Here is a 17,236-nt window from a genome sequence, read left to right on the forward strand (position 1 = left end):
AAATCTAGATTTTTAGCGTTACGTAATTTGTGTACGATGCCTTAGGGTATGTTCGGCAGAATGGTGTATTTCTCAAATATGAAAAAATGTACACAATATAGTAGGCCTCTGAAATCACACCCAAAAAAGTTGATTGGTATTTTTTTAATTTTCAAACATTTTAAAAATGTTTCTATAAAACCACTTGTATGTGGTCAATATTCAAGGGATAGAACCAAAGCGTCTTCAGCAAAATTTTCCTGCAAAAGATTACCTACAATTTTGTTAAAAACTTCACTTTGCTTTGATAAGTAATTAAAGAAAATAATTACATTTCACTTTCAGGCAGATTAATCAAAAATCTATTCGTATTAAAAGTTTCGCCTTAAGATAAACAGAAACTTTGTCGAATACACTATAGCAATTCAAAAGCATTTTTACGGTCAAAAGGTTCACGATCACGTTTTTCACGTTTTAAACCAGTGTACAAAGTGCAACTTTAGGCCACACTTATGTGTAAAAAAAAGTTAGTTCAAACGGTCATATTTAAATGCAATGAAGAAAATGCAGATTCCGAATTCCTGAAGGACGAGGAAATTATTGAAAAAGTTGTCAACCCGTAAGCAGATATTCTTGGTTTTTATTCATCGGACCAAAAAATACATAACAACGAGAAGGAAAAAAGCAGTTTTAATAAAAAGTCTGTATGAATGTAAATAAATGTTTTTTTTTTCTGGATGACATACGTTTTGGAAACAAACTATGCAGTCTCTGTGCGATAGTGGGCACTAGTAAATGCATTCAATGAAAAGTTGACTCATTTTGACAACACGTGAGCCGTCTAGTTTTGAGTGTTAAATCAGCTTTTCATTGTTTATTTTATCACAAGGAATACTTTAGTCGCACTGTCAGTGATAACGCAAAGATGTGATCGGCATCTTATCCGATACTAAAATGAACAACAAATTGTCCTTTTCAGGATGAAATAAAAACTTGATTGAAGAGTTAATATTTTCTAATGAGTTAATTCACATTTTTAAATTTGTGAAAGTAATAAATTTCACTTCATCTCCGTGTCTCAAAACGTACTGAATTATGTTTTCCTTCAGTCATGAGCACGACATCCGAAAAAATTTCATCTCAAAATTTAAAAATAGTCAAGCGGTCAAGCCCCAACCATGACAAGCAACTTTCTATATTATTAAAAATGGTCAATCCTTGTTGAAGCGCAAAATTCGATTGATCTGATTAGTCAAAATTTATTTACTAGAAAAAATGACTGACACGCAAGCAGCCGGGTTATCTTTCTTGTAAAAGTATTCTACTTCAACCTTGCGGTCGTGACTTTGCGCACAACCCTGCTGTGATTTTTTTTTTTTATTTTTTAGCATTTGGTTGCGAATAGTTTTTTTTTAACTTAAAGGTTTTAATAATATATTTACCGTCATCAAATTATATGTATATCTAAATCTCAAAATAGGTTTCACGCAATATTCCTGCAAGTCAAAATCTTCTAAAAAGTTCAGTTTTTTTGTTCAAAACAAATAAAACACAATAATTATTGCAAGTGTAATCAACGTTTTTACATGGAAAAGCAAAAGTATCTAGTTTTGAACTAAGTTGACTTTATTACAGTTATACACATGCAGAGCTTACCCATGTAGACTCTGTCAGGACTTGTGATACTACAAGAGGAAGGAGTCACGGAATAGCTTCACATGAAACATTACTCTGGTAAATACAGGTTTCACCCTAGAGCTCAAACTAAAAAAGGAAAGATTATAGCTTTTTAATCATTCCTGTGAATATTGGTGCCCAAAGCAAAAAGAACTTTTTCAGAGAATGAGTTTCCCCGTAAGCCAACGTAGAAGCGACGAACCCGTCGAGCATTGAATGTGCAACATTTTGACGCTCTTTTGTATACAAAAGGGACTCCAAAATTCATAGCAATGGTTTAAAAGCTATAACCTATAGCTTTTGTTGACCAATGATAATTTTTTTAACCAGAACGCTAGCCTCAGAGTACAATTCGCTAGAAATAATTCACTGCCTATCTTTCTAACTTCCTTACGCGATTCCCGGTTTTTCTCTGCTTTAGTACCTAATTTATTGCTGTGGCACGAGCCAACGCAAATAGTCTGTCTATGTATGTATTAGTTAAATAATGACAATTAGGTTGTTTAGCTACAACAGTTTCTTGAATCATCTGAAAGAGCTGCATTTTCTAAGCAAAACGAGATTTTCAAAAATATTATATCGTTGTCCTTTGGGTTTTAAATAACAAATTGTAACTGCTCGAAGTTCGCTCAAAATGGCTTTAAAGACAGTTTACCCATGTACCAACTTTCATTCAAGCGATTTAGAGTGATTTTTATTCTTCATTTAAGAATCGAATGACAACGATATAAAATTTCAAAAAATCACATTATACTGAGAAAAATACACTGTTTTAGTAGATATATCAATATCAGAAACCCGTGAATAGCTAAAAACCCCATTGCAAAAAAAAATTAACTGTAAAAAAATAACTTTTGAAACAACATAAAAATGTATCACTGGTGTTATAAACTGTGCCCGCATAGATTAGATCACAATTATTTACAATTAGTTATTGTATAAAGTTATTGATCATTAAAGATTGATTTTGAGCGGGCCGGAAAGCCACACTCTCAAATCCACGGTTCCGCTCCCCGTATCTTCAAGCAAGTGGCTTAAGCGCCACCTCAAAGAGGACCACTTGCCTGTCTTGGCTTGCCCGGCCAGAAACTCCGCCTCAGGGCGGGTCAGGGTAATAAACTGAGGGAAAACGAAAAGGCAGATGCACTTCACTAAGGTACTCACTCTCATGCGTTTCAATACCGCAGAAATTCGCGAAAATAATCCTAAAACCTCAAACACCGAACTCGTGATTCTCCTCACTGGACCAATTCTGAGCAATCAGATTGCTGCCCAGTTCAGCGTAACCAGAGTGCGGGGACTGTTTTCCCAGGCAGTCCACCTGGAGTACCAAAACAAACAAACTAGAACGAACGCGAGACGTGAGACACCTTGAAATATCTAAATCATAAAAAACATCACTTCAACAACAGGGAAACGCACTATAATACTTTTACAATTATATTTACAAGCATGCTTCGTTTCACTACTAACTAAATTCTGGCCATCTATAACTAGCTCACTAACCTATAGTGAGTGGGTGGAGTGTCTAATGGCTACGCCATAAAGCTTCTCTCAAGGTGGGGGTCTTGGCTTAACTTGTTTATATCAACCTGCGCAGGGATTTTTATAGTTCGTACTCACTCGATCGGCGGCTACTACCTCTCCTTTCTACTTATTCAGCATCCGACAGCAATCGGTTCAATCTGCAATCACCGCACCATCCAGGTACGGTCGTGGTTTCTGCAATGGTGTCGATAACTGCTACAGCACGCGCCGATCAGTCCGATCAGCGAATCAGCATAGGCCGCCTAAGTGTGCGGCGGCTGGCGGAACGGGCCTTGTCCTGGCTGACGGTGCGTCCCAGAAGTGTGCGGTAGGAGGGTGGATGTACTTTGCTGGCGGTGGGTTTATGGCTTCGCCAAGCACTTTTAAATAAAACGTAAAAAGCCGTCGAACGGCTGTTCGACGCGGTTAGGTTACACAGTTACAGCCAAACCCAGACAAACTTTACCTTTTGTTTTCACCACACTTGCTGGCAAAGTCTCCACTAAAATTATAGCTACTCCTAACATGCGCTAATCCTATCAAAGAAACAACACTTAATACAACTAGCTAATCTAAGACAACCTCACGCTATCACAAACCTCGAACAAACTCGCGAACAACACAAATCACACACTCTGGCTTCTTTCGCCGTTCGATTATAAATGATCGAAGCGAGATTGGTTTGCCCCTCAGATCAAACGAGACATTTAGTTTGAAACCGGAAATTTTACAACGAACTTCCACGGCAAATTCAAACCCGAGTTTATATCTCCCTTTCCCATTAGATTCATGCATCTAACCATTTCATTTCCCGAGTTTAATGACCTGCGCTGGCAGGGATTTTACCAATAAGGGGCCGTTACTAAACCACGTGGTCATAAAGAGGGGGACGGGGGGGTTTGTCAAAAGACCACGAAAGACCACGCACGGGGGTGGGGGGGTTGACGAAATGACCACGTGGTCTTTTCTGACTTATAATTTATTATTGCCACTTAGTCAAGAATTAAACTTTTGCATTTTAGAAATATGAATGTAGGTACTGAAAGTATAACAATAAAAATGTTAAAAAATTAAGCGAATTTTCGGCACTTGACAAATAAAAAGACCACGTGGTTAAAGTCGCAATGGGGGAGGGGGGTTGGCCAAAAGACCACGAAAGACCACGGGGGGGTACGGGGGGTATAAAAAGTGATCAAAATATGTCCACGTGGTTTAGGAACGGCCCCTGAGAACAAGCAAGTAAGTCGCAGATTCGTGCTTGAGATTTTGGGTTGCGTCACCGCGAATGAGAGGCTGAAAAAAGAGCAAATATTCAAACGGCTAACTCGTACGCAAGGTGTAATTGCGCTGGTTAGCCAACTATCCATGATCCTTATAGTAGATCAGCTATAAATTCGAAAAATTGACGAAGAATAATTATGCAGCTTAAATTCGAAAAATTGACGAAGAATAATTATGCAGCTTAAATTTACCAACATGATTGCTACAGCTTGGCTGTGTGATCATTTCATGTCAAACAAATGGGTTGTTCAGCTATTCACGGATTTCCGATTTTTATATATCATCTGAAAAAGTGTGATTTCCTGAGCAAAACGTGTTTTTTTTTATCTTTATATAATGATATCGATTTTTAAATGAAGAATAAAAATTCGCTCCAATGACAGTTGGTATATGGGCAAACTCGAGCGATTTCGAGCAGATTTCCAGCAGTTTTAAAAACGTTTTACTTAAAAAAAGATCTTCCAGCGGCCGAATTCCGAGTACACATTTCTTCGAAGAGAAGAAAATTTCTTCATATACTCGGAATTCGGCCGCAGATGATATAAAAAACTGATATAGCTAAACAACCCAAATGCTCAACAATAAAGTGTATCAAATACTTCAAAAAATTACAATAGCTCTACGCACAGACAAACAGACGTGCCTCTTTGGAGAAGATCTACGTCCTTATTTGAAACGTTACACTCATGCGCCACCATGTGAGCACAACAAAACATCATATCGAGATATGATGTTTTTGCTAATAACTTATTTTCGTAAAAACGGCTTGTGTCTTTGGGTTGTGCACGCTCGCTCAGAGCAACAACAGCGGCATTACTAACGGTTTTTGTCTTCGATAATGAATGTGCACGCTTGCTTATAGTGACACCAGCGGCATCAATGCCTACTAAGCAAAATTTTAAAATAATTGCTTTTTTCTGATCGAAGAAATCGTCATCGAGTGGAATGTCTGACGTTGAATTATTACTCTAGAAAAACTTATACTATTTCACAAACAATTGATTCCAATGTTCCCAACAAACAGTTTTGTCGATTTACAGCTTAATAAGCTATTATTCAGTGGATCTCGGCTGAAATATAGCTTAACAAGCCATTATCCAACATAATTGTTTGTTGGGTTGTTTTTATTAACTTATACTATTTCGCAAACCATTGGTTCCAATGTTGTTTTCATAAATGTACGCATTCAGTTTCATTTGATTTTCTTATTTGAAAAAATACTGCTTTCTTAAAGAAATACATCCACAAACTCCGCAAACGAGGATCAGCGTTGTCAGAAATGATGTTTGACTTCGATGACTAAAACGCAACCCAACGAGCGAAATTCGACTGTACTTCTATTTTTTGATTTTGTGCCAAATAATCGTGCAAAAAAAATCTCGGGAAGTGTTACTTTTTTCGAGAATTAATTAATTAATTAATTGCCAAAATCCAGAATGCAGGTATTTTTACAAAAACAAGGCAGAGCTTCACTAAAGCAAGTGCCACTGCCGCAACTGCTGCTGTGACCATAGCTGCTAACAGCTGCTGCTTATATACGACGATCGCAGCATCCAATAGTAAAATGAAATGTTTGAGCAGAAACCGGCTCTTATTCAGCCAAAACAATGCATTCTCGGTTAACTAGGTATAATATTCTGTGAGAGAAAGTAAGCATCAGAGATCGATATCTGCGTTTCAACAAGGCTTGACAATTTTCAATAGTACAAAAGTTCGCATAATCAAATTACATGTCTCTGCATTTGGGCAAATACGAGAATAATTTTCCAATCGATGACTGCAAGACCGAAGAAAATTCGTGAAAAAATAACCGACTTGTAAGCATTTAACAAGGAATGAATTTTATCATATTTATGTGGAAAACTAACCAACATTCAAAAGCCACATTTGCCGTTTTTAGATTATCATTTCACACTCCTTTGTAGCGGAACGTATGAGAGGCACAGCTCTACGTCAAAAAAAGGTTTATTAAAATGCTGCTCTTCGTGAAACAACGTATCGTGATTGATACTGTCACTTTAAAGAAGGTAATTTCGATGTTGACGATTGGAGAATCGTCAGAGTGAAGGGAGACCAAAACCCTTCGAAGACATTGAATTTGAGAAATTGCTCGATCTTGATCCATGCAAGAACCAAACGCAAGTAAAGCTTGTTCGGTATGAGGGGTTTCCCGTTAAGCCATTTTCAAGCGATTACATGCTTTGGGAATAATTAAATAACAAGAAACTTGGATTCCTCATGATTTAAAGTCAAGGGACGTTTAGTCTCGTTTTTGCCCGAGAACAACTGCACCACCCAACAAACAATTTTGTTGGTTTACATCTTAATAATTCAGTGGATTTTGGCTGAACTATAGCTTAACAAGCCGTCATTCAACGAATTTTTTTTGGGTAGTGGCAAAAAAGTAGGGTTTTTCTCATCGCATTCTGGAATGTTACAAAAAATTGATTCATTTCAGTACACAGACGCGACCCAGTGTTGTTAGTCTCGCTCGCAAGCAGCATACAACACCTCATGTGAGGTTCTCGGTGTCGCCGCTTTCACACAGTAGAGAATTCTCCATTCAAGCTATTTCTCGTTCTTTCCTGCTTTCTTTCTTACTCCCGAGATCATATGCACACACTCCCGTCTACTCTTCTCGTGTGTACTCGTGTATACCTACTCCCCAACTCGCGAGAACGACCAGCCGAAGACATGATTCAAGATGCTTTGCGATGATAGGGTATCGGACTACTTCGGCAGCGGTTCGCTTCGGCTGGTTTTGCATTAGACTGCTGTAAAAAACTTACCGAAGCAGTCCGATACCCTACACGTTGCCCCACTGTCGGCTGTCGGTGCATGTCGGGAAGAAAGCATTTTCGTTTTCGAGCACAGTTTTTCAAGCACTCCTCCTAGTCAAGCAATTTTAGTCGAGTACTCCTACTCACTAGCAGGAACTCGCGTACTCTTTTACGGTAGCTGAGAAGCAATACGAAAGAGTTTGTTCGTGTCGGTACGTGCTTGCTGCCACTCAGGGGAATGCATGAAGAAGAAAGAGTATCTCCAAAGCGTGTGTGCAAAAGACTTGAGAAGCGTAGCATATGTCTCGTTCTCAAGCAGATAGGAGAAGAAAGGTTTTGCTTCTCGCTCGATTTGCAACGCTGGACGCGACCGTCGGACATAATTCAGCAGCAGCGAGTAAAAAAGTAGCAGCAGCGGTACTTCCTCCTACCTCATCCACCATATTCCCCAAATATTGCACCGTCCGATATTACCTCTCTATTTGAGTGAAGAGTCTTCCTGACTAAACTGGTAGGTAAATAGGATTTTTGCTGGGATTTCTGCCTCGAGTTTTTATTTTAAATAAAGCCACGATATGTGGGCGACAAACGTGTAGAGTTTAGACAGGGCTGGATATTATTACGATGGCACATAGTCTGGCTGAGTTCTGTCTTATGGAGACATGCAAAAATGACTTGAAAAAACCGCAAAACAGCAACTTTCTGAGTTTAGCAAACTACAATACCGAATCTCGGAACCCTAACATCATTTAACCGAGATCTTGTTGAACCAAAAAAGCTCCTACTGAGATACCGGAAAATAGAACTGTCAAAATACACACTTAGATTTTATTGCCGAGAACTCAACAGCTGATAAATTCAGCGAAATATTCTACAAGTTTTCGGCAAAATATTTAAGAACATCGGCAAATGAAATGTCAATGTTTGCTGGTTTACGGTAGATTGATATATTTACCGAATGTTCGTCGAAATATATTGCTGACATCCGCAACAGAATCGACGAATTCGATCAGCTGTTGGGAAGTTTGCCGAGACAAATTAAGTGTGTAACGAAAGCTTTACTATCAGTTTTGTTCGTGTTTCGGTTTAGATATGAAAGGAGCCGATGTTGCGGTTCAATATCATTACGGAGAAATCTGAAATATTCAGATTAACCTAAAATATTGAGTGAGTATCCAGTTTTTTACGCACCATAATGGCAGTCGCTATAATGCGTGTTCGTAATATGCGAACTTCTCTGCTTATGTCAGATTTGGAATTTCTGAAAAATTGGCAACACAAATGTTGCCAGATATATTTTCCTTTGATAAAATATATGAAGGCTTCAAACTGACGTGAGCAGAGTTGTCAAAAGGGTTGGTAATTTATCACGAACTTTGCATTATTGCGTCCGCCATTATGGCGCGTAAAAAGCTGGATATACTATTTTTCTCAGATCTTGTTTGTGTTTATTGCAAATAACACTAAAAGAAAACCGATTAATTCTTTCTTTACTCAATTTTGTGAGTAGACGACTCGCTCCGCAGGATGGAAGTGGCAGAATGAAGGATGTTGTTTTAATTCCAGGAAGCAACACAACTCTCCCGTTTCTACCGATGCTGTAATTAGTTGAATCATTTGACTTAGTAATTTAAAAATATACGGATAATCAATCGTTTTGATCATTTTCTTGATTTATCTGGAAAATCGCCAAATACGTACTTCAATAAATTTTACCGAAGTGTTTGTAATAATTTGACAATTGAAAGTGTTCAGTAAATTTAAATGAGCTTCGGCATTATTTCATGAATATCCCGGTAAAATATTGCCGAGAATCACGTTAAAATTTAACAAGTTGCCAATTGTTGGTTTTACACAATCAAGGTGTTTTGATGTATTATCGAGATTTTTATCGTGATCTCCGCTGTTAAAATCTCGGTAATTTATTTTACCGTATTCGGTGATAATTTCTGAGTGTGCAATTTTTATCCATGGTTTACGCACAAAAACTAAAATACTGATTTGCTTTGAACATCCTGACATATCGATGAATATTTAATAAACTAAATCGATCTACCATGAACCAATAAGTCTGGAAATCTCCTCGTTAAATTCTCTTAAATATATTATCCGAAAACTTGTAAAAAATAAATTCCATTCGTTAGAAAGTTGTAACGTAGTCATTCGATGGTCCCCATTCATGAAGACCAGAAATAAACATGAACCACACTACTGTATACTGTCAATGTCAAAAAGCATTTTTGTTTCAAACTCGCTTTGTCATTTTCCTCGTACATAGTCGTGTTAACGCGAATTCAGTAAACATTTTTCGTGTTTAGTTTCGTTTTCCTGTAAGCAATCGACGTAAATTATCTCTTATTTCCCAAAATACAATTCTTCTATTGAGAATAAAACATGGACGGCGCTAACGATTGGAGAAACGCACCCCACAGCACTGGTGTAAGTATGCCGGGAGAGTTCTCGTTATGTTAGGTTATCAAACGAAGAAACTGTCGTCTCATTCTTTTCAGACCACAATTATGGCAGTGGAATTCGACGGAGGAGTCGTCGTTGGGGCAGATTCTCGCACCAGCACTGGGACCTACGTCGCGAACCGTGTTACGGACAAACTAACAAAGTTGACCAATAACATTTACTGTTGCCGTTCCGGGTCCGCTGCTGACACGCAAGCGATTGCTGATATAGTGGCATATTCTCTCTATTATCATGAGTATGATAAAGTTGTTTTCTTGTGTTTACAAAACTAACCTTTCATTTGTTAGGAATCAAACTGGAGAACAGTCTCTAGTGGCGGATGCTGCTAACGAGTTCCGTCAGTATTGTTATAACTATCGTGATTCACTAGTTGCTGGTATCATCGTAGCCGGTTGGGACAAAAAGCTCGGCGGACAGGTCTATTCCATTCCCTTGGGAGGAATGCATATCCGACAGAGTGTCACCATTGGCGGATCTGGAAGTTCTTATATATATGGCTTCGTTAAAGAGCACTACCGCGAGGGAATGGCTAAGGATGAATGCGTTGAATTTGTGAAGAAATCAATCTTCCACGCAATGTATCACGATGGAAGCTCGGGAGGTGTTTGTCGTATTGGAATCATTAACAAGGATGGCGTCGAACGGCAAGTTTTCTTTGCTCCAAGAGAATATGAAAACATCGCTGCAGTACAAGCCGGTCCATCAGTTTTTGTGAAGGCCTAATTGGCAAAACCAAGGTAATTTCTCAATTTAATAAATAAAAATATTAAATATTATTTCTACGTGTTACATTGTTGAGAAATTAGGTAAACGGAGATATGAGGTGATTTCACTGACATACCGTTGGTTAATTTATTGCAAACCAGTGCAGTGCATTTACATGTTTTCACCTTTCCAAGGCGAAACTAACGTAACGCCAGAGCTATCGTATGAACTATGATTTATGTACAAACTATTTTACATTAGTATCACTACTTTCGCTTTTTGCTGCCTTTGCTCTTATCCGCGTCGGCTTTCTGCGCCTTCAATTTGTCAATATATACACTGTGGCCAGTCTGCTTCAAGTGATTAAATAGCTTATTTTTAGAACCAAATTTATCGTTACAAGTAACGCATTTATGTTCTGTTGGTCGACTATCGCCATTGGGTGTATTGTCGTCCGATTCAATCTGTTGCGCCTTAGGTTGCTGTTCTGCAACTTCTTCTGCTACCGTCTTGCTCAATTTGGACTTATTCTGGGCATTATCCTTAGGTTTGGATTTTCCCTTTTTATTACTTTTCTTCAAATCAGACCAGTCGTCGCCACTGTCAAGTTCCTTCGAAGCACCCGGTAAGGGGATATCATGTGCAAGCTCTTCGCTACTATCTTCCGAATTTTGCACTTTTTTCAAAACTTTCTTCTTGTTTTTGCCCTTCTTGCGTTTGGACTCAACTTCTAGTGACTCTGCCTCACTAACTTCAGGGTCACTTTTTTCTTCTGGTTGTATCTTGGATGCCAAATCGTCATCTTCCTTCCTCATTTGTTCTCGGAGAAGTTGTATGTTCTGTTTGTGTTTCTTAGAAGACTCGTGGTTCTCGAATGATTTCCTATTGTTGAACATTTTATCGCACGCTACACAATAGAGATCATCTACGTAAAAGTTTTCTTCTCCGTTCTCATTTTGACTGATAATCAAGCCGGCCATGGCATCTGCCACCGACTGTGGTGGTTTATCCTCTTTATCAGCGGACTGATCCGAAACAGCTGCATATGAATCTTCCAATTTTCTATAAAATATAGAGTACAATAGAATTACTCGAAATTAATACTAAGTTCGGTTCAAATGTACCTCAGCTGCTCTTCGTATGCTTCATTGAAAACGTTGGACGAGTTTTTCTGCTGCTCCTCGATCTCCTTCTGCTTTCTCCTAATTTGCTCTAATCGATTCTGTTGAGATTTTATCCGGTTCTGTTCCGCCCGTTCTTCCAACAGCTTTTTGTAGGCCTGCACCCGCTTATCGCGCTTTTTAACGAACATGACAAGCGATCGAATCTCTTCGTTCCTTTCTTTCCTAGCTTTCTGCTGTACTTTTTTGTTATCCTTTTCAATCACTTTTAAAATTCGTCGATCCCGAATCTCGTTTATGTTGTGTGGATTCAGCCAGGCGTAACTTTTCTTCGTACAAAATCCCTCCCAATAGCCGTAGAACTGTCGGACTTCCGTATCGTAGTCACTCTTAGAATTACCAAACTTTGGTATCGCATCAAACTCTTCCTCATCGTCAAGGAATTCAATCTCTTCCGAAGCGATGGTATTGAACACCTCACCATAAACGGCATAAAATCCTCCCTTATCGTCACCGAATCCTTTGTAGCAAGCAGTCGTAAAGTACTGGAACAAATCCAACGAGTTATCTTCGTAATTGGTGTGGCCACCGCGTAGAATCTGTTCTCGGTGATTATCGTACCACGCACGTTCCTGCATATCGGACAGCACATCGTAAGCAGCCTGCACCAACAAAAACTGCTGATTGGCCTCCTCCGGGTTGTCCAGGTTCTTGTCGGGATGCCAGCGTAAAGCCAACTTTCGATACGCTTTTTTGATTTCGTCATCGTCGGCCGTACGGCTAACTCCCAGCACTTCGTAGTGGCACTTCATCGCGAACGGAAAAATCTAGACGCGCTTTCTAAATCCACCGAAGTGACGAAAGTTCGCTGACTGACGGATTAGTTGCCTGCAGCAAGCAAGCAAGGCAGCGCAAACGATGAAGCGAAAAATGTGCGAAGAAAAATCGAAAAGAAACAAGCATGCTGTTAGCTCTTTGTTTTGGTCTTGTTGACAGCGGTTATAGGGTTGCCAAACACAGGTTCCGTGCGGCATTAGGATGTGAAAAATAGAACTGTCACGAATTATTGCGACTTTTACGCCAAATTGGACTACCCCGAAATACACGATTATCACAGTCGAATTTCGCACACGATTTCGCAGTTTGGGTGATGGGTATCGATACTAGCGTTATCGAAACGCTTGACAGAAATATTTTTTTATATAGACAAACAAAATCTCTATCATGACTGCTACCTTGGTAGGTTAATGAAAAATCACTCCAGCAATTAGTGATGTCCGATTACTTCTCGATTAATCGAGTTTATCGAATATTTGCAAAAATATTCGATTCATTGTCAATCGATTAACCGACTTTTCGATTATTGAATAATCGAATAGTTGACCCCGATTATTGTTCGATTATAGTTCAACTTTGTCCAAAAATGGGATAATTGGTTATGCCAGCGGTAACGAAAACACAAGAGATTTCTAAACCTCTGTTCTCACTTATTTTATATTATCAATTTAGTTGAAAATTGTAGTTGTCGACTGGCGACAATTGATTTTACTCTCATGCCGCACATTATACCTTACGTCGCAAATAGTGCGCTGTATAGCGCTATACAGCGTACTACTTCCCACTTAAGGATATTTAAAGTCGCAGCGAAAAGTCGCGCGCACCAGAAGTCGCGTTTCGATTTAGTGCTGCGACGTTAATATTTCATTCAAAATTATAAAAAGGCGCGCACGAACGAAAACTAAACTTCTTTTTTTGCGTGTTCACAAACAAAACTCTTGGCGTCGCGATTACGAAGTTAAAAAAGATTTTAAGGGCTGTTTGCACTTACACGAACTCACATAAGCGATTGTTAAAATATGTGTGAGTGCCAGAGCTAAAATATTTCCTTCCCTCTTTTTCGCATGCAAGAACCGAACGAATTCGTGTTGACGGTGTTGCTGATATTTTGTTTCTTTTGCATGCGAAAATGAAGAAATGGAATATTTTCGCTTTTGTTATCACGCAGAGGTACAACAACATGAAGCAAGTCAGGCCAACAAAGTATGCCAATTATCTCTGGCAGATTTGGAGAGCTGAACACTGGATACATCTAAAACGACTTCTTGGATTGGTGAGTATGACGAAAAATGTTGCTTTTCTTTGTATAAACATATGTCACATTTAATACAATTTTAGTTAATATGATGCAAAAAATCACTAGGCAGTGTAGAGAGGAGCAACCTGAACCAGTCAACATCGAACTAAGTACTGACCTGTGGGCTGCCCACGGTACTCTTGCTAGAGAAGCATCAAGATACAAAAACATCAACCATATGTTGGATTATCCGGGGGTTTACGGCAGTATTTGCATGGCGATTTGGCACCAAGAAATTCTGACCCAGTATGGAACCGAATTCAAGGACAGATTCCAACGCTTTATAAAATACCGATGAAATACATGCCAGTTTTAGGAACATCCGTTCCTTCAAAAGTCTTTTCAGCAAAGCCGGTCAAACTATTACAAAGCTGCGAAATCGGCTCCCAAGACCCCACCTAGAAATGTTCCTAATCTAACAGTCGATAGGAGAGGATGCATGGTTCCACTGACGGCACCTTCTCACGTCACAGGGTGTCTAGAGCCATTCATTGTCATTCGAATGTTTAGCATTTTTGAAATAAATGTTTCTTTTCTCACTTTCAAACGTTATTAAGTAAATTTATATAGTGGTTCCTATTTATTGATTCGTTTGACTAATGTTTAGGATATAGGATTCGATCACTTAAATCTAGTGTAAAGTTTTTTGTACAGCAAAATCACTTACAAACGAATGCACAATTGCAAAACTGAAGAACTAATTGAATCGGACAAATACTTTCTCGAAGATTCATAAAGAATTAGGCTAATTGAATTAATAAATGTATTAAATAATGTGATTTCAAACCGAATAGTCAAAAAGTGTCTTGAAGAAAGTTTTAATATGTTGTAAAATTGTACAATATTTTTTGCTGCAAAAAAGCAAAGTTCAGGTGTAACACTATTTTACACAGAATTTGCAGTAGAGATTCGATCATAGGCTTGTTTGATGAACCAACTTCGTACATTGAAATCAAGAGGTAGGCCATGGAATATTTCTAGAGCTTTCTGCCAGATTTGTTAGTAAAATCTAGAGATCAAGTTTATTGGTAACTGACTGTTGGTCAGCACTAACATTTTATTTTTGAACGTAGGAGTCACGCAATCAGGTAATCGATTATCTCGATCAATCGAATATCTTGCATCAGCTAATCAAGTCCGATTAGCGGACACGAACAAAATAATCGATTACCAATTAATCGATTAGTTGAAAAAATCGGACATCACTACCAGCAATGGTCAGCGCTTGATACCTATATATATTAATAAAGTATACTTGAAACCGTGAGGTCTGGTATCGATACAATGACAATTGAGAAAGTATCGATACTCAGTATCACCCAATCAATCATGTAACACTTATAGCGAATTTCTTTATTCCACCAGCTCACCTCGTTTTGACCTGGAAGCGCACTATTTGCTGTCAAAACCCTTCTTTATTCGCTCGATTTTGACCCAGTTTTGACCTGCCGTGCTGCCCGAAGCGCACTGTCAAATTTGTCAGCTTCAACCCACTACTGCACGTGCTAAGTTCGTAAACATTATTTGGCATCTATTTCTTACTTGCGTCTTAAATGGCGATGACGTTTTATTATCCCACGGCAGTTTTGCCCGCACACAGTGGAATAAAGAAATTCGCTATTAGTTTTGTTTCGATATTCAACCTAATTTTCAACTAGAGCTGCTCAAAAATATATACCTAATGTTTCAAATGAAAAACAAAACAAACAATGAACCCAAAAAAACTGCCACTGCGCTACTGAGGTGTCAATTTGATAGAGCGAAATAAGAAATTGGGCAATGAATGATTATCACAGAAGTCCAAATAGTCATGCAAGGGGCAATAATAAAACTTAACAATGGGATGCAGAAGTGTCATTTTGGAGGATATCGTTAATTAGTAGGCTGACCAGATTTTCTTGGGAAAAAAACGGGACAAATGTGGTCAAAAAACGGGACACATGATAATACTGATTTTTGGAAACTTTCACTAACAAAAGCATGCAAACAATTATTTGTTGATGAACCTTTTTTTTTGTATGCCTGAAGGACATTGGGACCTAAAGAGCCACTGCGACCATCATATTAATTATCTTTTGTGGCAGGCCCTGATGAACCTACCGGATCCTGTACGTTTGATGAATTTTTCGTAGAAGAGTGTGATTTTTTGCAACAGGTTCCGTAAATTTGTCACTTGCATGACGAGATTTTGACTTATAATTATCATGGTCTCATCTTCAATCGCTACTTTTTAGTTGGTTCACGATAGGGTATGTCCTTTCCAGTGGTGCGGTACTGTCAGGAAGGCACAGAATGTACTCAGTAATATTGATTAAATTCTGGCTGATTGGAAACTTATATTTCATTAAGAAAAATTTCAACGCAAAGCTTTATTTAAGAATTTTTCGAGGAGTATCCAAAAACAGTACAAAATAGCAAAAAGACGGGACGGTTAAAAATAGTTGAAAAAACCGTACTGTCCCGTTCAAAACGGTACGTCTGGTCAGCCTATTAATTAGATAATTTTACCTACCGTTTAATATTGCTTCACTTTGCTTTAGAAAAACAGGAATATGCCTTATAGCGCATACATTAACGAAAACGTTTAAGGAACCGTTTTTAATTTCAATCAACATCTGGTTTTGTCTAAATTCACAAAAAAAAATTTACTTTGGTTGTCAGCATAATATCGTACATACCGGAATCATTCTGGTTAGCACGTTACCAAAAACATCTGTCTGATGCTTAGATGCCACGTGAATTTTATTGATAATGCGCATAGTTTGATATGTGGAATTGAAGTTGACAACGTCATTGCTTTTCAGATGCTTTTGAGTCTAATGTGTTCTCTTCACAGTAAAAGTAAATTTGAGAATTAATTTAACTTTGATATTTTTGAAACTTAAAATCCCTACACATGGGTGGAGGACTTGACGGTGATTCGTCAAGCGTATTTCCAAACACAAAGCTTAATTAAAATTACAATATAAATAACATTATAATAATAACATAATAGTAACAATTTAACAATTTATTGAGATCAACACAATAATTGCAATTCGCTTTTTTTTATTACGCTTGACTTATCACACCGCCGGTTTTAGTTTCGCATGACCTAACAAAACTAAATACTGGCGGGGTCTGTAGGGCTTAATCGAGGTTTATACTAACCCTCAAACCACTAACAAAACCTCGTAACTAACGACCACCCATTGCACTCATATAATGTAGCATTACTAACCCTTCTCACTTCTCTGACAACTACTACTTCTATTACTCTCATTATTATTATTTTTCTATATATACATGTGTGTATGCATATGTTTCATTATAATTATTATTTCGCGAATTTATTTGTTCCCAGTGTCAATCCCAGTTGCGATCTAATGGCAATTCCTTTATTCCACCCAGCTCACCCACTTTCGCTTGATTTTGACGCAGTATCGACCCGGCGTGTTGCCCAAAGCGCACCGTAAATTTGTCAGTTTCAATCCACCGTCGCACGTGCTTAGTTCATAAACAATTATCTGGTATCTCTTTCTTACTTGCGTTCTAAATCGTGATGCCATTTCTTTACT

At 38.3% G+C, this 17,236-nt stretch overlaps 2 protein-coding genes across 2 annotated transcripts; one reads left to right on the plus strand and one right to left on the minus strand.

Annotated features, from left to right (window-relative positions):
• The first annotated feature begins 9,479 nt into the window (after positions 1-9,479).
• LOC129727447 (proteasome subunit beta type-6) lies at positions 9,480-10,495 on the plus strand. The gene is made up of 3 exons (XM_055685302.1): positions 9,480-9,683; positions 9,755-9,954; positions 10,007-10,495. The coding sequence occupies exons 1-3, from the start codon at positions 9,639-9,641 to the stop codon at positions 10,440-10,442; spliced, it is 681 nt and encodes a 226-aa protein (XP_055541277.1). The 5' UTR covers positions 9,480-9,638; the 3' UTR covers positions 10,443-10,495.
• An 8-nt stretch (positions 10,496-10,503) lies between these two features.
• Positions 10,504-12,525, minus strand: LOC129727446 (dnaJ homolog subfamily C member 21). The gene is made up of 2 exons (XM_055685301.1): positions 11,549-12,525; positions 10,504-11,486 (listed from the first exon to the last, which is right to left on the minus strand). Exons 1-2 carry the CDS (start codon positions 12,355-12,357, stop codon positions 10,691-10,693), a joined length of 1,605 nt encoding a protein of 534 aa, XP_055541276.1. The 5' UTR covers positions 12,358-12,525; the 3' UTR covers positions 10,504-10,690.
• Positions 12,526-17,236: the final 4,711 nt, after the last annotated feature.

This window comes from Wyeomyia smithii, chromosome 3, assembly GCF_029784165.1.
Source record: "Wyeomyia smithii strain HCP4-BCI-WySm-NY-G18 chromosome 3, ASM2978416v1, whole genome shotgun sequence".
Taxonomy (NCBI): Eukaryota; Metazoa; Arthropoda; class Insecta; order Diptera; family Culicidae; genus Wyeomyia; species Wyeomyia smithii.

What these genes read in the sequence shown, in the direction of transcription:
- LOC129727447 (XM_055685302.1), top strand. Translation starts at nt 9,639, where the DNA reads ATGGACGGCGCTAACGATTGGAGAAACGCACCCCACAGCACTGGT. An exon ending in ACGCACCCCACAGCACTGGT is followed by an intron (nt 9,684 to 9,754) that starts GTAAGTATGCCG and finishes CATTCTTTTCAG; the next exon opens with ACCACAATTATGGCAGTGGA. An exon ending in TATTCTCTCTATTATCATGA is followed by an intron (nt 9,955 to 10,006) that starts GTATGATAAAGT and finishes TTCATTTGTTAG; the next exon opens with GAATCAAACTGGAGAACAGT.
- LOC129727446 (XM_055685301.1), bottom strand. Translation starts at nt 12,357, where the DNA reads ATGAAGTGCCACTACGAAGTGCTGGGAGTTAGCCGTACGGCCGACGAT. An exon ending in GCATACGAAGAGCAGCTGAG is followed by an intron (nt 11,487 to 11,548) that starts GTACATTTGAAC and finishes TATATTTTATAG; the next exon opens with AAAATTGGAAGATTCATATG.